Genomic DNA, 27,001 nt, shown 5'->3' on the forward strand with positions numbered 1-27,001 from the left:
TCTACGCAGCACTATTTCGAAATAGAAATTTTGAAATTGGTGCTATTCCTTGTGGAATGAGGTATACCAATTTTGAAGTAAGGCAAAATTAATTTTGAAATAGCAGTTGGCTTGTGCAGACAATAGGAAAATTATTTCGAAATAACGGCTGTTATTTCAAAATAACTTTGCTGTGTAGACATACCCTGAGAGAAGATGAGGTCTCCCTTCCTTGGGAGATCTCTTGGCCTCAGCTTACCTTACTCTTCTCCCCTGGTACTCTCTTCTTGTGCCTTTTTATCAGTCCTCTGCTTACAGCTAATTAATCCTCTTGCACTGCCCAACCTGACAGCCTGATTAGATAATTGCATCCCAATGACCAATCAGACCACCCTGGGGTCTTCATTAGTGCTAGAGTGATCAGAGTGCTGGCTAACCTGCTAGCTCCCAGCACTGTCTCACTCCTATCACTGTTATTTTCACAAAGGCAAGGTGGATAGAACCAGAACAGCGAAACCAGGAACTCACCTCCATGTCTGAAGTTCAGATCTGGAGCCAAGTATGACGGCTTGGGGCCATCTCTATAGCGCGTGGAGATTTGGGGATCTAAACCTTGATCCAAATGCTCCAGCGCTGGCTCAGCTCAGCTCAAGAGGTAATTCCCCTAGTGTGCTGGGCATTGATTTCCTCCCGCACTTAGTTCTTTGTGAATAGCACTGTGAAGAGAGTGAGAGAGAAAAAGGAAAATAGAAAGAGACACACAAGCATGTATTTCTCTGCTCTTTCGTCGCTTCATTCTATACGTCTTCCTACAGAGGCGACAAATGCGGCTGCTTTTCAATAGAGCAACCCTGCAAATTTGGCTCAGGGACACACTGAGAAAACAGCATTTCATAACTCTTCAACTCAGAAGGGGAAGTGTGTTTCATATGAATTCAAGACCCACTTTCCAAATGGTATCAGAGAAAAGCTTGTAGGTTTGTATGCATTTTTATTTATCAGTTCCAGATCAGGAGCCTGATGCTAATTTCTTTTAAAAGCTTCTGCAGTACATTTATATTCCAAAATCAAAGAAGGAGTCTGATGCTCTCTCTCCTCTTGCTGTGTGGGTTTATTTCCCCCTCCCTCTGGCTTTACTCTAAGGACCTTTGCTTCCAGCTCATTACATTCTCAAGATGAAGCCCCCGGAGGTTATAGTCGTGCTGATAGCCCTGGTACAAGTTTCTCAGAGTTTCCCTGCCTTGTACTATAGGAGCTGGTTGAGATTGTTAAGGGAAGGAGACAGCTGTGGGAAATGCAATTCGGAACTTTGCTCCCAGCCTACACACTGTCCAGCTGGGACTGTTTTGGATCAGTGCGGCTGCTGTCCTGAATGTGGGAATGTGGAAGGGCAGATCTGTGACTTGGACAAGGTCAGTCATTTCTACGGGCAATGTGGGGAGAACTTGGAGTGCAGGCTGGACACCGACGAACCCAAGTTTGGGGAAGTTCCTGAACCACAATGTGTCTGCAAATCCCAGGAAAGTGTCTGCAGCTCCGAAGGCAAGACCTATGAGAACATTTGCCAGTTCAACGAGGCTTATTCTGAGAAGGAAAGAAATATCAGCATGAAGCACAAAGGGCCGTGTGAATCAGGTAACATACACAGCCATGTATGCCAAGTAAACTGTTCCCTGAAGCACATAGAGAAAGGCGACAAAGATCTGATGTCCATTTCTAGAAATATCTTTTAATGTTTCAGCCTAGTCACAGCAAAATAATACGTCAGCATCATTATAATTCCTGTACTACTTCTTTGGGATTTAAACAAGTAGTTCATCAGCTGGTGTTTAATTGTGTATATTGCAAGCTTGTATATTACCACAGAGGATTTTATATCACATGGTTATTAATGAGGAATGGATCTACAGAGCAAGTGATTTCTGATTATGTGGAATTTGAACTTGTATATTACACAAGTTATATTTTAAGTTATATATGATTATAGTGGAATTAATGTTGCAGAGTCATTGTTAAGTGTGATGTTCAGAGTAACTGAGCAAAAAGTGAAATGTGCAGAGGGCGATGAAAGAGGTACAAACATTTTTGGAATTATTGTTATTTAATGCTTGACCTGATATTACAGAGGTGGAAGCAAAGTAGGTCTCCGATAATACGGTGATGCAGCAAATGAACTGGAATAGAACAGAATAGCATTGAGTGTGGAAATCACTTTTTAAAAGTTCCTTTCTTGGTATAAAGAGTTAAAGATAACATAACTTAGCGGTATTTAAAAGCTCTAAATGCCCATTGACGGTTACAGATCCACACATTAGAACAGAATCAAGGTGAAATCATTTCCCTAAAGGAGTTTATATTCATGTTGATTATATAAAATTATTAACTTCATTTCAGTGTGCTAAGGCTTTAAAGTAAATACATTTTTGGTTACATATCTGCATAGATAAGAAATAAGCATTCAAATGCAACTACACTGCATAACAGGATGGGAGGGGAGAGATTGAAGTGGTTATTGTAGTTACTAGCTGTTTTTACAGTCTGGTTTTAATATGATTCATCCTGAGGGTGAATTAGGAACACCATCTCATCTAGCAGATTTCTGAGTGACTTAATGCACAATATGGAGAAGTTCAAATGGTACACACACATCTTTGTAGCTAGACACAAAATGGGAATCAGAATGCACATCCAGAGGGATTGTCTCTATGAGATCTCAAAGTGCACATGTTTGCAGATTATATGCAGAGTTCACACACAACTATGTACACATGCATATACTTATTCCTGGTTAGAAATGTATTGACGTACCACCTCTTATTAGTTGTCTTATATAGTATAAAATGTTGCTCGCCTCACCTTGCTGTATGTGGAAGAATGGCCTCCCACTGTTAACAGCCCCACTGCCCCTTGGGATGCAAAGGATAGCACAGAAGATTAAAATTGCAGTGAAACTACTGTGCTTGAAAGAGGAGATCCAGACTACAGAACTGAGCGGATCCAGAGGTCTCACAGGTGGTGGCTCACACGTTGGCTACTGGAAAAGCCTTTGGCACAACAGCCTACAGTCCTCAAGGGACATGTCATGTCCCTGGGGGCTCTCGTCATTGTCAGGAGTGGAGAGGCAAGTTTGAGCCAAATGCAGAAGTGATATTAAAGTGGTGTCCTTTGTTACACACTGTTCCATATATACTTACTCTCGGGGCCCAGGGGAGCAATTGCATGAGGGTGGAGGTTCATTGTCAGGGCAAGGCCCCCCTCCTGGGAAGGTTTGTCCAAACATCTTTCATTGGTGGCCGTGGCTCTCTAAGAAGGCTGCTGGTTGAGGAGCCCAAAATGTTCACTTCCATTGAGTGTCCTGGTCCCACCTTCCCTCCACCCATTTCAATGGCAGGCAGGTCCAACCCCCTGACAGAGTGGGGGTTGGTGTCAGTTTCTGGACACTGTCAGGAGGGGCCAACATGCTGGGAGGAGTGAATTTACATGGAGGAACGTTTCTCTGCAATTCTGCACTGGGTGTGGCATACGCGGAACTAGTCATTTTAAAGAGAGCCTCGGGGGATGGAGGCGATATTCTCCTTCCAATCTACCGGTCAAACTCTGGAGTGGGGACCATGAAGTGCGTCTTTAAGAACATAAGAATGGCCGTACTGGGTCAGACCAAAGGTCCATCTAGCCCAGTATCCTGTCTGCCGAATGGCCAGCACCAGGTGCCCCAGAGGGGGTGGACCGAAGACAATGATCAAGCGATTTGTCTCCTGCCATCCCTCTCCAGCCTCTGACAAACAGAGGCCAAGGGCACCATTTCTATCCCCTGGTTAATAGCCTTTTATGGACCTAACCTCCATGAAATTATCTGGTCCTTCTCTGGCCGCACCTTCTGTTCCTTAGCTCATCTGCATCTTTTGGTAGCATTCCGTGACTATTTACATCACTCATCTCAATGCTCGGCTCTGTTTCATGCACTTCCTTCAACGCCTCTCCTGTCTCCCAGGGATGCCAAAGAGATTAAACTCCTTTCATCACAAGTGCAAACTTTTTATCGACTGCCTGCCACACCAAAAAAAAAAATCAAATCAGTCACGTGCTAGAGAAGGGCTTTTTTCCTTCCCGCAAAGGTTGGTTGGATCAGTTTCTCTAATAGCTTACCCAGGGTGTTAACTATATTGATAGCTTCCGAGGGGTAGCTGAGTGAGTCTGTACAGGATAAACTTAAAAAACAACAAATAGTCTGCTAGCACTCTGAAGACTAACAAAACATGTCGATGGGATCATGAGCTTTCAAGGGCACATCCAACACTCCGGTCACCTAAAGAAGTGGGTTGTACCCACGAAAGCTCACGATACCATTGACATGTTTTGTTAGTCTTTAAAGTGCTACTAGACTATTTGTTGTTTTTTAACTATATTGATGTCATGCAGATTCTGCACACTTAATTCATCCTCTTTCAAACCTACAGTGCAGTTGATTGCACAAAGCAATAGACACACCCCACAGAATTTCTCTTTGCAGTCAGTAGCACAAAATACCAAAATATTTTAATGGGAATTTAATACTACAGGAGCTTACAAGTAGTTTTCCACTTTGTCTGCATTGTGTCACAAATCAGACTTAAAATAGTAAACATAAATCTCATACCGTTCAGAGAAATACACGGTTTTGTTGGCACCAAATCAACATTCTTTAGTTTGAGTTTGCTGATGGATTGAAAAAAAAACATATCACATCGAAAATTATTTCTGCACATTTTTCAATAGTTGTGGTGTTTATGGATATTTTCTCACATCTGTGGTGGCAGCAAAAGGTGACATATACAGAAGGATAAAATTCATGGTCAAGATTTTCAAAGGAAGCTAATGACTTTGAGCACTCATTCACCCTCTACATCTGGCCCCTTTAAGGGGTCTCAGGTTGGGCACCCACAAATAGAGGCACCCAAATCATTAGCCACTGCTGTAAATCCCGAACCATACCACTAGGACTGAGTGCAAGTGCACTGCCTGGCCCATTAAGAACTTGGAGTCATCTTCCCCATCCCTTAGCATAGGTGATCAGAACAAAGGTTATAAGGGTGGTAGCTGGGAGAAAAATGCTTTTTGGTAGATAGTGTTCCATTGTCAAAACTGGGAGTCACAAGAACTAGGGGTCACCAAATGAAATAAATAGGGAGCAGGTTTAAAACAAAAGGAAGTTTTTCTTCACACAGTGCAGAGTCGACCTGTGGAACTCATTGCTAGAGGACATTGTAAAGACCAGGATTTTAACAGGGTTCAAAAAAGAACTAGATAAATTCATGGACGTTAGGCCCATCAATGGCTATAAGCCAGGATGGATAGGAATGGTGTCCTTAGCTTCAGTTTGTCAGAAGCTGGGAATGGGATGACACTTGATGATTATCTATACTGTTCATTCTCTCTGGTGCACTTGGCATTGGCCACTGTCAGCAGACAGGATACTGGGCTAGATGGACTTTTGGGCTGACCCACTATGGCCATTCTTATGCTCTTATGAGCCTGGGAGCTTTGCTGTGTTCTCTCTGATTGTGTCGAATGATCTTCCTGATTGGCCTAGGGGTGGGGAAGCGTGCCAAGCCTCTTCCAGGGTATAGATGCCTAGAGGGAAGGGGGGGGTAAAGGGGCGTTTGATGTTATCAGCACCTAACTAAATTAATTAGGGACATACCTTCACTGTGGGCTCGATCGATGGGCAGCAATCTATCCAGCAGGGGTCGATTTATCACGTCTATTATAGATGCAATAAATTGACTGCCAAGTGCTCTCCTGTTGACTCAGGTACTCCTCCAAGATGACAAGAGTAGGTGGAGTCATTGGGAGAGTGCTAGCTGTCAACTTACCACTATGAAGATGCAGTAAGTCAATGTAAATCGACTTGAGCTACGTTATTCACATAGCTGAAGTTGTGTAACCTAGTTGAACGGCCCGCAGCAGTATAGACAAGGCCTATATTGGACAGGATGTGCAGACGTTATTGTTTAGAAATCTAGAGCATTGCTGTGACAATTTCAGCAGCTGAAACATTCATTGGCCAGAAGCATATTGACTCAAATATCTCAGCCAACAATGTATTTATTATTTACCAAAGCACCCACAAAAAAAATGAAACAGTTAAATCCATACTGGACCCAGTGTCCCAGAAAATAAAAGCAATTTTAAAGAAAGAAAAAGGAGATTGGAAACATGTGTGACTGAAAAAACACGAGTTAGCTGTGGACAAACACATTGGGGAAAAATTCAAATAGAGGGTCAGAAACTAGGCTTCTTATGCTAACAATGGTCATGTTGAGTTTTTTTTCTCTTCTTGTTGGTGTAACAAATCAGATAGCACGTTCAATACATGCACAGTACATGCCTGCATACATATAGTACATTAAGTAAATGCATTTGTGTAGAGCACTCTGCCTGATGCTTATCTTTTAGCTGTTTGTTTTCTTATTGTGTTCAAACCACTGGATGGGCTCCCTCTTGTGGTTAATGTAAACATTTTGTTCTTCCAGCTGAACACGTGAAAAGCTAGTCTATATATATTAGAGGCAGACAGACATATCGATGCACAGACAGATTCTCTCAAATATTTAGTAGATTTGTGACTGACAGATCAAACGCTGCTCATGCTAAGACCTCAGGCCTCACTGAACACTGACAGATGTATAGTTTGCAGAAAAGTCTGGCTTACCTATGTGTTAGAGTTGTTAAGATAAAAGAGTTGTAAGGCTGTTTGGTATTTAGACCCTTATGAATTAGCTTGTAGGGTGCTGTTCATATTGCTCTCATTTATAGCCTCTGTAGCCTAGTACAAGTGTTTGCATTGTAAACCTCTGTAAATGTGTAACTCACCAACTGGAAAGAAACCTTAATTAGTGTAAAGTACCGTCCTGCTGACAAGGGAGCCTTTGAAATCAAATGAACAATGACAAGACCTCCAAAGGACAAAGTTGTGTTGGTTGCCTTCCTCACTGGTATGAAACAGGCACAGACACTTGTTCTAGCAGTTTGGATTCTGAGGAGAAGGGGATAAAAAAATTCTGACAGAGGGAAAGAATTGCTAAGTAAAAGTCCCCCCACTCCAGCTGTTTTGCCTGGGTTAGCAACAAAGGACATATAGGCTACATTTACACTGCAGCGCTATTTCGTGTCTTTGGAGTGCGCCTGTTATTTCAAAATATAACGGGCTCGCTATTCTTGCATCCCTGTAAACCTCATTCCACGAGGAGTAATGGACATTTCAGAATAGCAATTTATTTTGAAATAGGTGCTGTATAGCCAGTGCCAAATTTTGATATAAGCTATTTTAAAATTGACTCGACATAAGCTATGCAATTTGTATAGTTCAAATTGTGTGGCTTATTTTGAGCTTCGGCTGCAGTGTAGACACATGGAGTCAGCTTATGATAGAAATTTCTATTATCTTTTGAAAGTCATGACGGATAGTTATTTGTGCCATATTTGTTACCGACTTTAACCTGGTAAATAACTCCCTTATTTCTTCTCTTAGTTCATAAATCTGTCGTAAGTTTATTACAGGTGTGGCTACAGAGTTAAGTGACTGGTCTTTTGGGGCCAGGAGTAACCTGAATATAGTTGTGATATTTGGTGCAAGTGACCATCTACCGTCCATCTTGCCTGGGTGGCAAGACAGACAGACAGACAGTCCCCTTGGGCATTCCATGCTAAGACAGGTATACTGCTTTAGGAGTTCACACTGGCTACGGGGCAAAACACAATGATCGAATGTACAATCAGTATGGGGTCTTCGCCCTCTTTCTTCACACGCTTCCCTGGGGCAGGCACTCACGGTTGTGAGCCTCTCTGGACTGCATAACAATACTTTTTGGCATGCTCCCAGCTCGTAAAGGCAGTTGGATTGGACCATGACTATCTATCCTGATCTTTTCATATTGGTTCCTTGCAGCTCCTGTCATTTCTTTGGCACCTCAGGATGCTCAGAATTTCACAGGTAACGACATCATCTTTGGCTGTGAGGTGTCTGCCTATCCTACGCCACACCTTGAGTGGAAGAAAAAAGGGAACAAAATGTTTCTGCCAGGAGATGATGCCCACATCTCAATCCAGGTAGGTTATGCTTATTCCACAGCTCATAGTTTATACTACTGAGTGGAGGGGGGAGGGGATGAAGGGTTAAGACCACTCTCTTGTTTTTACAACTTTTCTCCTGTTGGAGACACAAGGTGGGTGAGATAATATGGTTTATTGGCCCAGCTTCCCTAGTTCATAGAATCATAGGACTGGAAGGGACCTTGAGAGGTCATCGAGTCCAGCCCCCCGCCCTCAAGGCAGGACCAAGCTCCATCTACACCATCCCTGACAGATGTCTATCTAACCTGTTCTTAAATAACTCCAGAGAGGGAGATTCCACCACCTCCCTTGGCAATTTATTCCAATATTTGACCACCCTGACAGTTAGGAATTTTTTCCTAATGTCCAATCTAAACCTCCCCTGCTGCACTTTAAGCCCATTACTCCTTGTCCTGTCCTCAGAAACCAAGAGGAACAAATTTTCTCCTTCCTCCTTGTGACACCCTTTTAGTTGAGAGAGACGGGGCTTCACTGCTTAGACTAGTTTCTCTGCATGTGGTTTAGAAAGCCTGACCTACGAGGATAGATTAAAAACCTGGGTGAGTTTAGTCTTAAGAACAGATGATTGAGTGAGAAACCTGACAAGCCTAGAAATGCTTTAAGGGCTGTTGTAAAGTGGATGGTAATTGCTCTTCAGGTCCACTGGAGGTAGAACAAAAAGTAACAGGCTTAACCAGCAGCAAGGTAGAGTTAGGTTAAATAATAGGAAAAGCTTTCTTCTTATAAGAATGGTCCATGGAGCAGGCTTCTGTGGGAAGTTGTGGAATCCTCCTCACTGGAAGTTTTTAAGAACAGGTTAGCCCGCCAGTTCCCAGGGATGGTCTAGGTAGACTTGGCCCTGACTCAGCACCAGGAGCTGAACTCAATGGCTTCTCAAAGTCCCTCCCAGCTCCACCTGTTCACCGTTCTATTAAGGTCACTAAGGATGAGTCTAAACTACATGGCTCTGTTGATGGAGCCATGTAGATTAGGCTGATCGGCAAAGGGAAATGAAGCCACGATTTAAATAATCGCGGCTTCATTTAAATTTAAATGGCTGCCGCGCTGAGCCAACAAACAGCTGATCAGCTGTTTGTCGGCTCAGCGTGCTAGTCTGCACGCTCCCGCACTGACCTGAAAGCCCTTTATCGACCTCCCCGTTATGCCTCGAAGGATGAGCTTTACCGGGGAGGTCGATAAAGGGCTTTCATGTCGACAGGGGAGGTCCAGACTGCCCCGATCTGCCGACAAACAGCTGATCGGCAGAGCGGGGCAGCCATTTAAATTTAAATGAAGCCGCGATTATTTAAATCATGGCTTCATTTCCCTTTGCCGATCAGCCTAATCTACATGGCACTCAGAAGCCAGCTGGTCCAGCCCAGCGGAAAGGGCAGGGCCCCTCCTCTAAAGACTAAGACACCACGGATGGGTGGGGGGCAGTACCCCCTGGAGAATGAAGGTAGGGTTGGGCCAGCAGGCCACTCCAGAAGTCAGACATCTATAGGCCGTCATTTCCACCCTCCTTTTCCTTCACCCCCAGAAGCCTTATAAGGATGAGAGTTAGGGCCAGGGAAGTGCGTGGAGAAGTGGACATCTGGAGAAAAAGCAGAGTCAGGCGGGAGGCTGGAGAGGTAGAGTCAGGAGGGGGTAAGGGCTGAGTGTTGGAGATGTTTGGGGAAGTGGGCAGGGGCTGGGCAGCATGATTTGAGGAGGCACAGGGCAGCAAAGGGGAGGGCAGGCAAGCGTAAATACAGCCTGTCGATCCAGGGGCAGTGGCAGTATACAGTGATTGAGAGCAGAATTTGGCCCCAAACATAATCCAGACAATTACCCTTTTGAAAAGCGTCCTTGTCTCTTGTGTCGGCTAAGTCTTGGCGGCATGTCTGCCTTCCCTCAGGCAAGAGGCGGACCTCAGAAGTACGGTGTGACAGGATGGCTGCAAATTGAAGGCATCAGGAAATCGGACGAAGGCATCTACATCTGCCAAACGAAAAACAAGTTCGGCACGGCGCATGCATCTGCAAGACTGAAAGTCATTGACGGTAAAGTGTTTTCTCTTTTGGTTTTCAGCATTAGGTTTCAGCATTTAGAACCCAGGTTTCAAATGTGCCTGCCTCACCTGGAAATGCAAATCCTCTGTGATGCTCAGGTTCATACAGCAGACACCTATCAAAAGGTGTGGAGCTATCAGGGGCTGAGTACCCTCAATTCCCACAGACGCCACCCGGCAGCGTTCGACCCCTAGGTGCTAAGGTGAGTGTCGAAATGTAGGATATGAATGGTCTATGAGAAGCCCGCCAGTGAAAACTGAGCTCTGTCCCACTCTATCCTTACCCTCGAGAGAGGATTGGCTCTAGGTATTTTTAGTCAAAAGCACACATGAACTTCAGTAAACAAAAATAGACAAACTGGTTAATATCATGAGTCTGTTTGCTTCGATTTTCATCTTTTTCCAACTGACAGACACAGTGGGTCACAGCTGTAACGCTCACAAGACACACACTATTTTGCAGTACTTTATACAACCCCCCTTTGGTATCAGGTAGACTTCCATACCAGAACCATAGCTCCATGTGGCTTGAGAAGTTCTTAGAGCTTCAGCAATTCCACTTAATTATGTTGTGAAAAATTAGGAATTGCTTTTGAAAAGGGTATTTAGAAACACGCATGAAGTAACTTTTAGGATTCATTTTCAATTGGGCCCAGTCCTGCAGACTAGCGTTTTTGTCGCTAAAGAGAATTGTGCTTGCATTGCATGGGTAGGACTCGGAGCAAGTTACAGCGTTCATATTTCCCTCGTATAAGCCTTTTATCAAACACTGAGTGTGACTACAATGGTAATTTGATGTGCAGAGCACTTGCAGGATCAAATTCATAGTTTACTTGTGTTCAGAATAAAGTTAAAATAGGTGTGTTCTCAAAATTTGGAAATTGGGGAGAGAGAGAGAGAGAGATTGGGCAAAGCACCCATTGACTTCAATGGTACAGGAGCAAGCCATCAGATATTGCCTCTTTCTCTTCAAAACAGAACTTATTCAGCCATTAACAAGTATGTGTAGCTCACTGTTGAATTTGAAAATCTTGTTCTCTTTCCTCTTAGTTCTTGTTTTGTGTGTGTGGAGACCAATTTTATGTCTTGCTGTGTAGATGCGTCCTCTACATTTCAGCTTTCTGCTGGCAGCAGAAGTACAAGCTACACGGCAGATCATGGAGACTACGATGACTATGCTGAAGATGACGAGGAAGATGAATATGAATCTGGGGACTATGAGAAATAAGTTCCTGTGGTTGTCTAGACATAAGGGGCCAATATGCTTCCCTTTCAGCTGCATTTACTAGTATGATCTGTGCTGTTAAGAATCCCTTCCTTCCCCTACTTTATATACCACTCTTCTGAAATTTGCAGGGTGTGCTCAGTCATTTGGTCAAATGGTTGTGTATTACATATCATTAATAATGGTCAGATAGACATCAGCTATCAAACTATTGAACACAATGGGACTGCCTATTAAGTATTTCAGAAAAAACCATCTCCGGTTTAATTTAATAAAATGGTGAAGTCATAATTTAGAACATTAAGATTGGATTAACAAAATCAGTTCTCAGATTAAAGGAACTCTTTCCCTTACATGCATTATACTTTCTGCATTGCCCCGGTAGATATCAAGAGAGAATTCACATGACAGCAAACACAAGCAGTTATAATTGCAAAATAATTTCAGTTCAACCTCTTTCACACTTATTCATAACTTTCTGTAAGATTTTCCTTTTCTGGTCTGATCGCTTCCATGGTTGGTCTCAGTCAAAAGTGAATTGGGTTTTTTTTTTCTTTTTTGAGCTGAGTGCAGAAGATGATTATACCTTTCCCACTGTATAAAAACAGGCATTCTACTAAGTCAGTATCCTAGTCCGGGGAAGAAATGTACCACTTCCCAGAAGCGATCTGAGATGCAAGGAACAGTGAGGGAAATCTGTGTCTCCTTTTGCATCCACAGTGACAGACATATGGTATGGCTCCACCCACAAAAATTTATTCACCCGACTCTCCTATTCTTTGCCTCCACCCTAGAGACCAATGTCCAAGGCTCGGATCATCACTTATGTTTTACCCCGTGTTGTTTTCAGTGGGGATTTCTATGAATTAATGTAGAGTTAGCAGGAGTGGCTATTCTGGACTCTGTCCCTGCCCTTAAGACACATGGAAATCCAACTGCACCTCAGGCAGTAGACAAAAATCTGTGGGTTCCAACACTCAGCTTTTCTGTGATGCTTCCAACTACCTGCATTGTAGCTGAACATACTTCTGATCCCTCCAGATATTGTATTCGCGGAAATGCCAAAGACAAAACAAAGCATGACATTATTTCTTTTTTTTAAACATTCTGGGAAAATTCACATGCCTCTTTCAAGCAATTGATACTCAATGCCCATGTTCCATATGGCCACTGCAATCAGTGACTCAAGGTGTCTTTAGTCTTGTTTCTCCACACGTTTAAAACTTTACCAATTTGGAATGTAAATGATACATCTTAACAACATGCCATATGTGTTAGGTAATTAAAGCAGCACCTGAGGCCAAGAGTCTCAATAACGGGTATCTGTGGTTTAATTCTTAAAGCAAAATTTTAGTCACTAAGGCTACATCTAGACTGCAAGCCTCTTTCAAAAGAGGCTTTTTTGAAAGATACTTTCGAAAAAGCTTCTTTCGAAAAAGAGCACCTAGACTACAATCAGTACTTTTGAAAAAGCAAGCTGCTTTTTTGAAAGAGAGCACCCAGGCAATCTGGATGCTCTCTTTCGAAAAAGCACAGTTTGCATTACATAGCGCCTTTTTTCGAAAGAGCACTTTTGAAAAAAGGCGTTATTCTTCGTGAAATGAGGAGTACCGCCATCGAAAGAAAAGCTGTGTTCTTTCGATTTAATTTCGAAAGAACACAGCTGTAGTCTAGATGCAGGAGAAGTTTTTTCGAAAAAAAGGCTACTTTTTTCAAAAAAAAACCTGCAGTCTAGACACAGCCAAAGTAAATATGCTGATTTTCAGATGTGCTGAGTACCCATTACATCCCACTGAATCAGCACCTCTGCAAAATGAGCCATTTATTTAGGTGTATAAACATGACTGTAAAAACGAAACTGTAAGGCATCCAGTGTTTAGAGTCTTGGTCTCAGTACTTACAATCTTTCCTCTGTGTTTCCTATGCTAAGTGTAGGGTTGTATAACAAATGCTGGAAATAGTGAGGTATTGTCTCTATTTATCCAACTTAAAGTTATGGAAGTTTGAAAGGCATCCACTGGAAATGGTGCAATGACTTTATATTCATTTCTTTACCCAGATAACAAAGAAGAAGCATTTGGAGTTGTTAGTTTTGTTTTTGTAGATTTCCTAGGATGTTGTTAATTTAGAAATGAAGTGCATGTCATGATGTCATTGAAAAATCATTTGATTTAGGTGTAAGAGATGGCTTTGGATTTAACCAATGACCTTAGTGTTAAAAGCTATTATCAACATCTCTACAGATACAAAACAATTTTCATTTCTGTATATTAGCTAATTATTTATTTAAAAAGAAACTTCATCAGTAAACTATTTTAATTTCTACGATGTAATCTATTGCTATTGAAAATATTCAATCCACAGATGAGGTGTTCCAGGGGATTCGTTTGTTTCTTTATTTGTTTGTTACAACAAACAAGAGAACTGAATTCAGATTACCAAAGCAAATCATTTCATCGTGGTAAAATACATATCAACACAGGGGACCTCAAGATATTATCTTCAAAACATTATCTGTGGAGACAAACTAGAATTCTTTATGGTCTCCCGCTGCTAATGCAAAATGAAAACAGAAAGAGAATGACAGCTGGAGGAGAAAAAACATACATCATACTAGAGATGTGTCAAAAACTTGTACAGCTGTATGCAAACCAGATAATTTGGCTGAATTCTTTGTGGCCACCCTCAAAAAGCAAACAATTCCAAAGTGTAGGTTTCTAAATTAAATACATTTTGTTTGTGTGTATAGTAGTGTAGTTTAGCCACTATGTTGCTGTGTTCTTTATTGCTCTGAAATTCTTATTCCTTTCAGTGGAAATACTATTCAACAAAAAATGTGAAGTCATTTAAGAAAGAGGGCATTCAGCAAGCTGATCTTTTCTTGGTTGCTCTCTCTCTAATTAGATCTTTCTAAATTAAATAAAAGGATACAATAGTTTCACCTCTTTTTCAGGGGGGTTAACAATATGCATAAACACGAACAAATAGATCCAAATTAGGATTTCTCTGTAGCAAAAGGTACAGTCAAATAATCAATTGACAACAAATTCAGTAGCATGGAGCCATGAAACACAGGAGAAAATGAGACACACACCTGAGCTGGAAATAGTATATTAAAACTACAAAGAAATCCAAGTGAGACTATGCATTCGTAGTTCCCAATCCTGCTCCCATGGAAGGCAATAGGAGTTTAGTTACTGATTTCAATGGAAGTAAGACCAAATCTCATGCTGTAATGCCAAAACCAGGCAGCATCTTCGGAAAGGTGTCTTTACTGTTCACCTTCCAGTATAAAGGTGGGTAAAAGCATAGGCGCCGACTTCCCCTATAGCCTGGGGAGGGGGGTGTATTTGACCCCTGCCCCACCTCCATTCCACACCTTCCCCGCCTCTTTCCACCTCCTTCCCCAGAGCTAACCTTATTCCTGCTCCTCCACCTTCCTCCCAAAGCTTCCTGATTGCAAAACAGCCATTTGCTGCAGGTCGGAGGCGCTAGGGTTGCCAGGTGTCCGGTTTTGAACCGGACAGTCCAGTATTTGAGCTTTCTGTTCAGGAAACAAATTGAGAAAATATAAATGAGAAAATATAAATGTCTGGTATTTTCTAAATAAGATGGAATGTAGATTGTGATGTAACGTCAAGTGTGTCTGGTATTTTTGTTGAACCCATCTGGCAACCATAGTTGGTGCTGAAGGAAGGAAGAAATGGGTGAGGCAGGCTCCAGCACCTATTGGCAAAAGACATAAAACTTCTTTACTAAATTGTTGGTTTTTAGAAAAGGATTTTATTCTTTTTACTCTTTATTTTTGGTAGCAGAAAAACCCCCCAGAAAAGATCTGAGCTGTGGTTTACCTGGCCCTACTACCCTCTCTTTGGGTCTTCTCTGTTGTTGGAAACTAATTTCACTGAGCCCTGGTCTACACAAAAGAGTTATTTCGAAATTACTCCCCTTATTTTGAAATATCAAATGGTGCAACCACACTACCAAGCCTGTTATTTCAAAGATAAGGGACTGGTTATTTCGAAATAATAACTCCTGCTTTCCATGAGGAATAACGCAATTTCAAAATAGTTATTTCAGGAGTTATTTCAAAATAAGTTATTTTGAAATAATGTCCTAGTGTAGACAAGCCCTGAGGGTTTAAAAATGTACACATGCTTCCCCTCTAGGCCTGGGTTCATTTTAAATCCCTGGGGTTTCCATATATATTGTTCATAAAATGTTTTTGTTTCCTCCCCATCAAGACTCAGTGCAAACAAGACATGCAGCCATTTTGACTGATCCAGCCACACACTGGAGAGTTCACAAAATTGATATGCGTTCCACATTCCCTCAGGTGAGCGATGCTGGCTCTCTCTAATGCTCTCAATTCCTCCCAGCCCAAGAAACTTTCAGAGTTTGTTCCAGCATTGCACGTTGGCTGTCTTTGGAGCAAGGCATTCAGCCAGCAAAAGGTTGCTGTTGCTTATTTTAACATTATGCCTGTGAATCGCATTGCATCTGTAGTTATTTGTTGAATCAGTGCTATTATCACAGTATTGCTGCCTCACTGTATGCAAATATACTAATCTGTTAATATGAATGAAGGAGTATTGTACTTTACAAACAATTGTGTGTAATGCACAACTGAATAAAACCAAAGACTTAATAATGTATTGTGAAAGATATTATAGTGCATTTAAAAAATCCAGTATCACATTTAATTAAAAGGGGCCCTTAATATTACAACCCTTAAAATGGTAAAGGTATTTATAAGTTTTGTGCAGCTAAACATGTTACCTTGTCACTGTGGCCCAATGGAACAAGCTCAGATTGAGTGCAGACACTTCTGAGCTCTGCTCCTCTCTGGCTGTGTAACCTTTGAGCAATGTACTTCTTTGTCTTAGCTACTGAATAGGTTGTGAGGTTTACGTTGTTGCTATTTATACAGTGCATAAGTACAGCACAGGACAGGATCTAGTTCTGCTGGTTTCTGAGGTGACCTCCAAATGGATTACCACATCACTAAGGATCCCAACAAGACATGGCACAGCCTTCGGCCAGCTCACAGCTGGATCACAATGTTTTGCCAGTACAGGTATTACTACATTGTGTAGATAGTAGCACGGGCATACCTGTGGGGGGAACTGTGGAGCTTGTATTTGGGACACAGGAAATACAAGCCACATGGCAAAAGGAGTATAAAGGGCAGCTGCATGTTCTCCAGTTTGTCTTCATTCCTGCTTCTTGCCTTTGGAGTAATTTTTCTACGAACAGAAGGTCTGAACAAAGGAGTCAATGGCCAATGTGGATGAGTTACAGAGGGATTCTGAAGCCAGCAAATTCACCAAGTACTAAGAACCTGATATATGGATTTTGAAATCTTACATATCTATCTGATTGCTTTACCATTTAACAACTCCTTTCCTTTCCTTTCCTTTCCTTTCCTTTCCTTTCCTTTCCTTTCCTTTCCTTTCCTTTCCTTTCCTTTCCTTTCCTTTCCTTTCCAATAAGCCTTTAGTTTTAGATGCTAAAATACTGTCTGGCAGCATGGTATTTTGGGTAAGATCCAAACTAATATTGACCTGGTTGTGTGGCTGACTCTTTGGGGTCAGAGGAACATTTCATATACAAGCAGTTTTTAAATAACTTCTCCCCATAGTGTGCTCATTGGGAGCCAGAGAACTGGAAGCTGTGTGATTTCTTGTTTCGCTTCTTGATAACCTGTATGGTTTGACAGCACCATTTGTGACTGGTTTGTAAGCCTAACTTCAGTGTTACCCACCAGTTTGCTCTCCTTTATGCAGCCTGCCCTGATGTTGGCATTTCAGTGAGAGCTACCATATGCACTCCTGGTCACACCAACCAGTCTGAATGTGGTTTTGGATAATCACAGCCCATACTTCTGCAATGGAATACTAGATTCTCAGGGTATGTCTACACTACCCCGCTAGTTCGAACTAGCGGGGTAATGTATGCATACCGCACTTGCTAATGAAGCCCGGGATTTGAATTTCCCGGGCTTCATTAGCATAAGCGGCAAGCCGCCATTTTTAAATCCCCGCTGCTACGAACCCCGTGTAGCACGGCTACACGGGGCTCGAACCAGGTAGTTCGGACTAGGGTCCTATTCCGAACTACCGTTACTCCTCGTGAAACGAGGAGTACCGGTAGTTCGGAATAGGCACCCTAGTCCGAACTACCTAGTTCGAGCCCCGTGTAGCCGCGCTACACGGGGTTCGAAGCAGCGGGGATTTAAAAATGGCGGCTCCCCGCTTATGCTAATGAAGCCCGGGAAATTCAAATCCTGGGCTTCATTAGCAAGTGCGGTATGCATACATTACCCTCCTAGTTCGAACTAGGAGGGTAGTGTAGACATACCCTCAGTTAATATTTATCATTCTTTATATTTATACATACACCAAGCAAAGGTGGACAACAGGCACCCAACCAGCATGGTAGGTATGCGCAGCTCAGAAAGGGTCTATATTATGTCATGTGATCCAGGTGGATCCTTGCCTTACCATAGACATTTGATGAGAGATGCCAAGCAAGTCCACATGTGAACTACTCATTCATCTGGGGATCCATGACCCCACTAACCTGAGCTACAGCATAGACCATGCTACTCAAGATAAACCCCCCAGACTTCTGCATCAGAAAACGGATTCCAAAGACACAACACCCTGGTCCTGTTTCGTAACGAAGATGAGGAAATTGTTCAGGAAAGTAGAAAGCCCTGACAGACATTGCACGATGCTCCAGCCCACCTCCTGCATCCAAGCACCTCTGCCTAAAGCTGCTCTGCATCCTGTGCCAGCTCCTCTCTGCCCTGGACCTGCCCTCCTTGTGCTCACTGCCTCTCCTTCGTGCTCAAAGGGAGGAGGGGCAAAGACAGCCCAAAACAACAGGACAAGGCAGGACACCAGAAGTGTTCTGGCAGAGTGATGCGGGGCCAATTTAAATTTATTCTAGGCCAAAGCCCTGGCTCAGCCTTGTTTTCCTGAGGCTGGCAACACTTCCCCACTTAACCCCTTGCCAATTGCTCTGCTCTTAAATTGTTATAACTCATTGCCTTTCTTCTTTTGCACAGCACGAAGCATATTTTGGTATATGACATACAAGCCTGAGGCGAGCCTATGGCACATGCGATAAGAACCAGCGATCCAAAACCCGCTGTCCATCCGGTCCCTAGTTCACAAGTGCACAGTACAACATAGGGGGCAGGGCTTAGGCAGAAAATAGATGTATGTAAGCAGGGGCTGATGTGTGCAAAGTATTACATACTCATGCTCTTAGGGCTCCCTCTGGACACTAGGCAGAAGGAACCTGGTTTCTGCACAGCAAGGCTCAATTAATGCAAGGCCAGGATTCCCTGCATTCCCAGTCTTGTTCATTGCTTCTCTTAAGCTCCTTACACATACCACACTTTGCACTTGTGCTGAGTAGGCCTGAGGTCTTTCAGTAAATTGTAGGAGTTTTTAATCTTATAGTTACTACTTGTACTGGCAAGTTTCTTTTAGCAGATAGTCCAGCTCAGTGCAGCACTGCTACAGATCCATAGCCAAGAGAAATGCACATAGTCTCCACACTATAATGAAGGAATTGGCCATTATTTTTTCTTTATTATCCCTGAGACTTTCTTTTCAGTTTGCATTCCTGGTAATTCTATTTTGGAGATACTTGTTGGTCCCCTACTACCGTGTTCCTTTGGAGTTTTTTGGTTTTATTACTATGATTATTTTTTATGATTTCTAAAACTGTAGCATTTAGGAGCTGTTGTAAAGGACCAGCACCCCCACTGTGCCAGGTGTTGTACAAAAAACACAGAATAAAAAGACAGGCCTTGCCCCATCCCCATTTTTTGCATGCATCTCTATGCCCCTCTTCTGTGCCATTTTGCATGTTTTGCGATTTTCTTTCTCCATTGCTTATGATCTTCCAGGCACTACTGTTCTTCCATGCGGTAAAGGAGGGGGTGGTGATTTTGGTGAGGTACATGCCCGGGCGTCAGGGAATCTGGGCTGAGGCCAACATTTTTTTAACATGGCCTTTGATTTTTGAGGATCCAATTTCAGACAGTCTAGCCTGATTTTTTAGCAGTGTTATTCACCAACTTCAGTTGGGCGGGAACAAGGAAGTACTCTATAGCATTTTGCTCCCCTCCCTCCTTTGTTTTTTTCCACCATTCTCAGGCAGCCAGGCCAATTTACATCCTTATTTGAAATGGTCCTGCTATAGATAATATTCAAATATTTATAAACAGCTGACTGCAAATTGCATACAAGTATGTAAGCTAGGTGGTGTGTGTCAAGATCTCCTAACATCAAATAGTTATTTCCAGCACTTTTAGTTTATCATTATTATGTCTCAGAACCCATTGAGAAAAACAGCTCAACTAAGGAGAAAATGTCAATTTCACTTTCCACTACAGATCTGCGGACACATCTCTTCCGGGAGCAATAGCATCAGTTCAAGCCACTGTGTGTAGCAGCAGAGGAAATAATCCACACTCTTATGCCAAATTCAAAGATCAGGTAGCATCTAATAGTATGGGTATGTGGTGACAAGGATAACCTTTGGGTTAGAGCCGAGACGGATGGGCACAGGGCAAAGAAGGAAATTCTTCCCACCATGCTGTAATAAAGCACAGCAAGGTACACTGAAGTGTTTACAAGCTTGATTTCATCCACACTGTAGTCTTCTTGCGGAAAAGATTATGCAAATGAAGCTCGGCATGGAATATCGCCACGCTTCATTTGCATAATTAATTAGCAGCCGTTTTTGTGCAAGAGGTTTTTGCGCAAAAAGGAGTTGTGTAGTCAGCTCCTTTTTGCGCATCCCCCCCCGCACAAGAGCCGTTCTTCCTCAATGGCTACGTCTAAACTACGAGTTTTCTCAGCAAAAAATACACTAATGAGGGACTCATTTGCATGAGTCATGATCTCATTTGCATATTTTCTGCCAATCTGTTTTTGCGCTGGGGTTTTTGCGCAAAAACAAGCAGTACGGACTTTTTGTGCAAAAACCCCTTTTTCCACAAGATCGGTATATCTCCTCTTTTACTGCTCTGCCAGACACCAAGACCACAGTTATAACAGAACCACTCAAAGGCTCTGATCCACTCGATTCAACAGTCACAACATCTTGACTCTTAGTGATGTCTCCACTGATGGCAATGGCAGTGACAACATGCACAGGGAGCTAGTCTCATGTTTTTTGTCCATTACCACAGCCAGTGCACCAGTATTAACACTGGAAAAGAGCCCCGTACTCTCCCAGCATCCCCTGCCACTATTCCCACCGGCACCCTCTCCGCCACCTGCAGCAGGAGAAATGGGACTGTGCACCACACTGAATAGAGGAAAAGGGGCAGCCATCCATCTTCACCAAGCCTCTTACCCTCATCTACAATAGGGCAGATTGGCTTGTGTGCTCCACCTTATCAACACTGGCTGCTCCTTGTCTCCAGCATGCTCCACACCCCCAATTGCACTCCCCGCCCTCCATGGCTCTGCACTGCCCCTCCTCACAGGCTTATCCTGCGTTATACCCGCCCCCACCCCGCCCCATCCCCAGTTGTACTGACAGCTCTCTCTGCTGGCTATGCACTGCCTCCCCTCTGCCCACCTCAGCACTGCATATTCTGAGACATTTCCCCATCTTACCACTACATCCCCCCATTCTCCTTTCGCTCCCCTCTCCCTGCACCATACCTGCCACCCAAGCTCCACACTGCCCCCACTCTCCTCCCCTTCTCACTGCATCACCCCTCCCCCTACATTGCACTGCCCCACCCCCCAACCTCCACACTGCATCCCCCTTTCACACTGCCCCCACTGTCCTCCCCTTCCCACTGCATCCCCCCTCCCCCTGCACTGCACTGCCCCACCCCCCAACCTCCACACTGCATCCCCCTTTCACACTGCCCCCACTGTCCTCCCCTTCCCACTGCATCCCCCCTCCCCCTGCACTGCACTGCCCCACCCCCCAACCTCCACACTGCATCCCCCTTTCACACTGCCCCCACTGTCCTCCCCTTCCCACTGCATACCCCTCCCCCTACACTGCACTGCCCCACCCCCCAACCTCCACACTGCATCCCCCTTTCACACTGCCCCCACTGTCCTCCCCTTCCCACTGCATACCCCTCCCCCTACACTGCACTGCCCCACCCCCCAACCTCCACACTGCATCCCCCTTTCACACTGCCCCCACTGTCCTCCCCTTCCCACTGAATACCCCCTCCCCCTCCCCCTGCACTGCCCCACCCCCCAACCTCCACACTGCATCCCCCTTTCACACTGTCCTCCCCTTCCCACTGCATCCCCCTCCCCCTGCACTGCACTGCCCACCCCTCCAACCTCTACACTGCATCCCCCTTTCACACCGCCCCTCCCCCTGCATCGCCCCTCCCCTTGCCGCTGCCCCGCCCCCTGCACACTGCGCCGCACCCCCCCCCCCCCCCGCTCGCTTCCTTCCCCGTCAGTGCATCGCCCCTCCCCCGGCGCGCTCTGCATCCCCCCCCCCGCCCCGCCCCGCGCCCCCCCCTGGCCCGGCCGGGCCCGGCCCCCCCCGGCTCCCGGCGCCGCTCGGGAAGATGGCGCGGCACGTCCAGGTCAGTGCGCCGCGGGCCGGGCTGGCGGTTGGCGCTGGTGCGGCGCGCGGGGGCGGGCCCGAGATGGCCCCGGGGGCGGCGGGAGGGGTCGCGGGGGGGGCGGCGGGGTGAGTTGGGGGGAGGGGCGAGTTGGGGGGGTACCGCAGGGCTTGCCAGGTGTGTGGGGGAGGGGTGCCAGGGTGGGCTGGGGGGTCATGAGGGATAGGGAGGGGCTTGTCAGTGGGGGGAGGGGGTCCCAAGGTGTGTGGGGGAGGGGTGGGCTGGGGGGGTCATGAGGGATAGGGAGGGGCTTGTCAGTGGGGGGAGGGGGTCCCAAGGTGTGTGGGGGAGGGGTGGGCTGGGGGGGTCATGAGGGATACGGAGGGGCTTGTCAGTGGAGGGGGTCCCAAGGTGTGTGGGGGAGGGGTGGGCTGGGGGGGTCATGAGGGATACGGAGGGGCTTGTCAGTGGAGGGGGTCCCAAGGTGTGTGGGGGAGGGGTGGGCTGGGGGGGTCATGAGGGATACGGAGGGGCTTGTCAGTGGAGGGGGTCCCAAGGTGTGTGGGGGAGGGGTGGGCTGGGGGGGTCATGAGGGATACGGAGGGGCTTGTCAGTGGAGGGGGTCCCAAGGTGTGTGGGGGAGGGGCGCCTGCAGTGAGGGGGCACTGCAAGGCTGCCAGGGCGGGCGGGCGGTGGGGACGGGGGTCGCTAGGAAGATGGTGCCTGACACGCTGCAGACTAACGGGGGACAGAGGAATAATCTCTGGGAGGGTGATGTGGGGACAGTGGTAGGGGAGGTAACCAGCTAGGCAGTGCATAGGCATTGGCAGCACATATTGATACAGGAAGCAGGGGCAGAGCTGGGCAGGAACTGGAATTTGTCTTCTGCAGAAAATTTGACATGCCCGGGGGAAAAAATGAAAGCAAAAAGTTGGGCATGAAATTGTCCAGGGAAGGAGCATTTCATTTCCCACACATCTCTACTCCTGCTTCAGCTCCCTGGGTCATTTATATCCCGTTGGCACCTTTGCACTTCTGACTCCTTTGCCTTGGCTATCTTGCTGTGTTTTGTAAAGCATTGCTGTAGCTATTGCAAATGAGATTGAGGTGCATTTGGTAAATACAGGTATCCTTGCATGTGGGGGAGGGGGTTATGACAAATCCCATTTCTTCTTCGAGGGGCAGTGTGTAGGATTATCCCAATGTGTTTCCTATGTCTTCTCTCTAATCTGTCAGTGGTTTACATCACAGTAATAGTGTTATTTTTTTTAAATAGGCTAATGTAAAGTAATGTAAAATACCTATAGTAGGTCATCCACTTTAGTTTCTTGAAGCAGAAATTTGTGCCCTTCTGCATGTCTTACTTATTAGCTTTTTGAAATATTATGCAGTAAATGCAAGACTGATTAAATAACAAATTCCCAAGTATTGACAGCATTCCAAGTAGGTGACACAAGTTAGTTCCTGCCTACCAGCTAGGGAGGTTCAATTTAGATTAATTAATTAATTGAATAGTTGATGAGATTTCCATTGACTGTTCGATTTGTCTATAACGGTACCTCCACAGTTCAAAAGTAGAAGCCCCGCAGAGAGCGCAGGTGGCCCCGTGCTCCATGCGGCTTCTAAGTTCTGGTGGGGCTCTTGTACATTTCAAAAGCAGAAGCCCTGAAAGGAGTGCGGGGCCAAGGGGACCTGGCAGGCCCCATGCTCCCTGCCCTTGAAATGTACAAGTGTCCCAGTTGGGCTCTTGTACATTTCAAAAGCAGTATCGCAACCAAAGTGGCATGAGCGAAGATGCTGTAGTCCCCACTTGTGCTGTTTCCTGATGTGCCTCTACCTCCCCTGCTTCCCATGGAGACAGTGCTGGGAAGAACTGGCTTTTACGCTGGCTCCCCCCAGCACTGGCTCCTGCTTGCCCCCCTTGCTGTGTCTGATAGAGGCAATATGCTGTAGGGGGGGGAGGGTGGTGGAGCGAAGGGAAGGAAGCGACTAGTCTCATCACTAGTTGACTATTTGATAAGCTTATGCTTATTGGGTAGTCAACTAGTCACTTACATCCCTATTACCAGCTTGTACCTTTTCTACAGTTTTCCTCCAGCAAAAACCTCTTATGACAGATAGTCTGTACCAATTTTATGGTCATAGGCAGGGCTTGACAAATGGCAGTGAAACCTATTCGCCAGCCCCGCACTGCACATGTTCGCGCCGCCGGTGAACGGGGCAACCGGCTGAAATCTATTCGCCACAGGTGAGTAGATTCAGTGATTTGTCGAGCCCTGGTCATAGGATTTTAAAAACCCCTAAATTTCACCTTGAACAATTTGGGCATGTCTACATGGCAGGGCTTAACTTGAAATAAGGTACGCAAATTGAGCTATGTCAATTGTGTAGCTTATTTCAAAATAGCTTATTCCGAGTTTTGGTGTTGTCTACACAGCACTTATTTCGAAATAGAGCACTCTACCTCCAACTTCCCGTACTCCTCATAAAATGAGGGTTACAGGAGTAGGAGTAAGAAGTCCTCTAGCTTGATAGTATTTTGACATTATGTAAAAATAACTGCTGGCTGTGTAGCCGTAGACTGTATTATTTTGAAATAACTCTAGTTATTTTGAAATAATATTGCTGTGTAGACATAGCCTTTAAGGCCAGGTCTACAGTACAGGGGAAGGTCGAATCAAGATACGCAACTGCAGCTACGTTAATTATGTAGTTGGAATCGAAGTACCCACAGTAGGAGGCTGATGGGAACAAATGTTTCTGTTGGCTTCTCTTACTTTTTGCAGGACCAGGACTACCGGCTGCTGATAGGGGCACCCTCTGAGTTTCATTTAGTGGGTCTTATCTTAAATTGAACTCCAGAAGGTTGATTTTTCCCGGAGTGAAGAGGTGGCCTGAGCCTTTTGTCCTCGTCTAGATCTGCATGGAAAGGGTGTCTTCAGCACCTGGATCTTGCCCCTCTCTGAAAGTGGAGGTGGCCGTTTCTGAAGCACTGTCTCCCGTCCTTTCTACATATCCCACAAAGGAGAAAATGGAAGTGGAGTGGCTGGACTGGAGTGTCAGTGGACACACGGTGTTCCTCCTTCAGCCTTGCACAATTTACGTAGTCAGAAAAGATCATGCAGATTCAAAAAATATTATCTTTTCCACAGACCACCCACCTAGTGAGGTTCTAAGCCAGTGTGTGGTCCCTGGGAGACTGGTTAAATGAAAGGCCTTTTTTTCTGCCTCATGGGAGGGGCATGGAGATATGGGGTGCATAGCCATCAGAAGATCTCACAGAAGGGTTCTCCCCTGAAGTCATCTCATGGGTTTCATCATCAGAGATTGACTGGGGCCAACATTTCTACGGATGTTGAAGGCATGCTTTTAGGAGAAAAATGTTAGCTAGAGAGATTGATTGATTGATTTTTGATGTGGAGTCTTTGTTTAGGAATGGGTGCTTTTGTTTAGAAGCAGCTTTAGTTGTCTGCATCGTGAACTGAGGGGTTTTTTTTAAATGAAGAATCCTGAGTGTTATTTTGTGCTAATAATTAGCAAACACATACTTGAAAGTGTGCACTTTCCCAGGGGATATAATCCCTTAGCTCTCTTCTGTATCGGAAATAGTCCAAATGGGCCATGCTGTAAGAAAAGTGGACTGAATTTTTTTCAGTGCATCATTTGGATAGTTAATGTGGTGAGAAGGGTAAGGGTTTTAATAAAATTGTTTATTTGGAGACACATTGCTGAATAGTAATGTAATTGTTGGGAGATCAGAGCCAGGGAATATAAATGTAAGATAGTGTAAAATCTATTTGAAACTGATGAGAAATAGCTCCTCCTAGGCTCATCATCCAGAATGAATAGTACTAAGATAACTAATATATGATTAGTTATTATGATTTGGTTTTAATGGTTGTTTTAATGCAGATTGCTTTCTTTTATTAAGAAGTTGTCTGGTGTTGCAATCTTCCACAAGGCAATTGCTGTGAAGGGGGAGAGAGGTGTTCCAAAGAGGATGTGGAGAGGCTATTCTCAGTGGTGACAGATGACAGAACAAGGAGCAATGGTCTCAAGTTGAAGTGGGAGAGGTCCAAGTTGGATATTAGGAAAAACTATTCACTAGGAGGGTAGTGAAGCACTGGAATGGGTTACCTAGGGAAGTTACCTGACAAAGCCCTGGATGGGATGATTGAGTTGGAGTTGGTCCTGCTTTTAGCAGGGAGTTGGACATGATGACCTTTTGAGGTTTCTTCCATCCCTAGGGTTCTATGATTCTATTAAATAATCTGTACACGTGGGTCAGTAATGCACACAGAAGTTTCCCATCAAAACTACTGATAAGAATTGGAATTAAACAAAATTATGATTTGCTGTCAAAGAATATACACACCAGTAGAATTAAATAAAAAGATGAACAGAATATATGGGAGAAGAGTCAACATGGCATTGGTAAAGGGAAAATCATGCCTCACCAATCTATTAGAATTCTCCGAGGCAGTCAACAAACATGCTGTTGGTGAGTGTTGGGCAGAAGTGAGTTTAATTCCTTTGAATTAGTCTATTTTGGGAGCTAGTATACATATTTTTTCAGGATCTTATTTTCATTTATCAGTTTATATTTATTTCTATAGGAATAAATAAATATTCCCTTTTAATGTGACCTCAGGAATGAGTTGCTTGGAAGGGAAACATTTTCTCTTCAGGAGATTCTGAGTGTTCCTTGTAACATTTTCTATCCTTGGGCAGCCGAATTTTCTTTTGGGTGGGTTGAAATTTCTTACGTGCAACACCAATATTGAGGTAGCGTGTGGATGTGTCCTAAGGATGTTAAATTGCGTTTAATCAGCTAATCAGGTTGTTGATGGAATTTCCATCGACTGCTTGACTAGCCGATAAGGGGGGAAAGTGCAGAGCTACAGCGGGGTTAGCTCCCAGAGCTGGGCGCTAACCTCGCTGTGGCTCTGTCTTTTAAAATGTAGTAAGAACTGCTCGGCTTGTACTACATTTAAAAGGCAGAGGTGCAGTGTTGAACCCTGTTGTGGCTCTGCCTTTTAAATATAGTGGCGATTACTACATTTAAAAAGCAGAGGTGCAG

General features: G+C 44.6%; 2 protein-coding genes across 2 annotated transcripts in view; both read left to right on the forward strand.

The window, feature by feature from the left end:
* The first annotated feature begins 1,125 nt into the window (after window positions 1-1,125).
* On the forward strand, window positions 1,126-16,049 carry LOC102443641 (kazal-type serine protease inhibitor domain-containing protein 1-like). Its single transcript, XM_006115793.5, has 4 exons — window positions 1,126-1,614; window positions 7,907-8,067; window positions 9,968-10,112; window positions 11,218-16,049. The coding sequence occupies exons 1-4, from the start codon at window positions 1,155-1,157 to the stop codon at window positions 11,346-11,348; spliced, it is 897 nt and encodes a 298-aa protein (XP_006115855.3). The 5' UTR covers window positions 1,126-1,154; the 3' UTR covers window positions 11,349-16,049.
* A 5,805-nt stretch (window positions 16,050-21,854) lies between these two features.
* Window positions 21,855-27,001, forward strand: part of RANBP17 (RAN binding protein 17) — a 227,169-nt gene continuing 222,022 nt past the window's right edge. The window contains exon 1 of the mRNA XM_089769552.1: window positions 21,855-21,942. Coding sequence (XP_089625678.1) covers window positions 21,925-21,942 — 18 coding nt within the window. The 5' untranslated portion in view covers window positions 21,855-21,924. The remainder of the gene's footprint in view (window positions 21,943-27,001) is intronic.

Source organism: Pelodiscus sinensis, chromosome 16 (genome assembly GCF_052426305.1).
Source record: "Pelodiscus sinensis isolate ZL-2025 chromosome 16, ASM5242630v1, whole genome shotgun sequence".
NCBI lineage: Eukaryota > Metazoa > Chordata > Testudines > Trionychidae > Pelodiscus > Pelodiscus sinensis.

Bases quoted from the DNA above. Each gene is read 5' to 3' on its own strand.
- LOC102443641 (XM_006115793.5), top strand. From the start codon at position 1,155: ATGAAGCCCCCGGAGGTTATAGTCGTGCTGATAGCCCTGGTACAAGTT. The intron at 8,068-9,967 runs GTAGGTTATGCT...GCCTTCCCTCAG, and splicing joins ATGCCCACATCTCAATCCAG to GCAAGAGGCGGACCTCAGAA. The intron at 10,113-11,217 runs GTAAAGTGTTTT...CTTGCTGTGTAG, and splicing joins AAGACTGAAAGTCATTGACG to ATGCGTCCTCTACATTTCAG.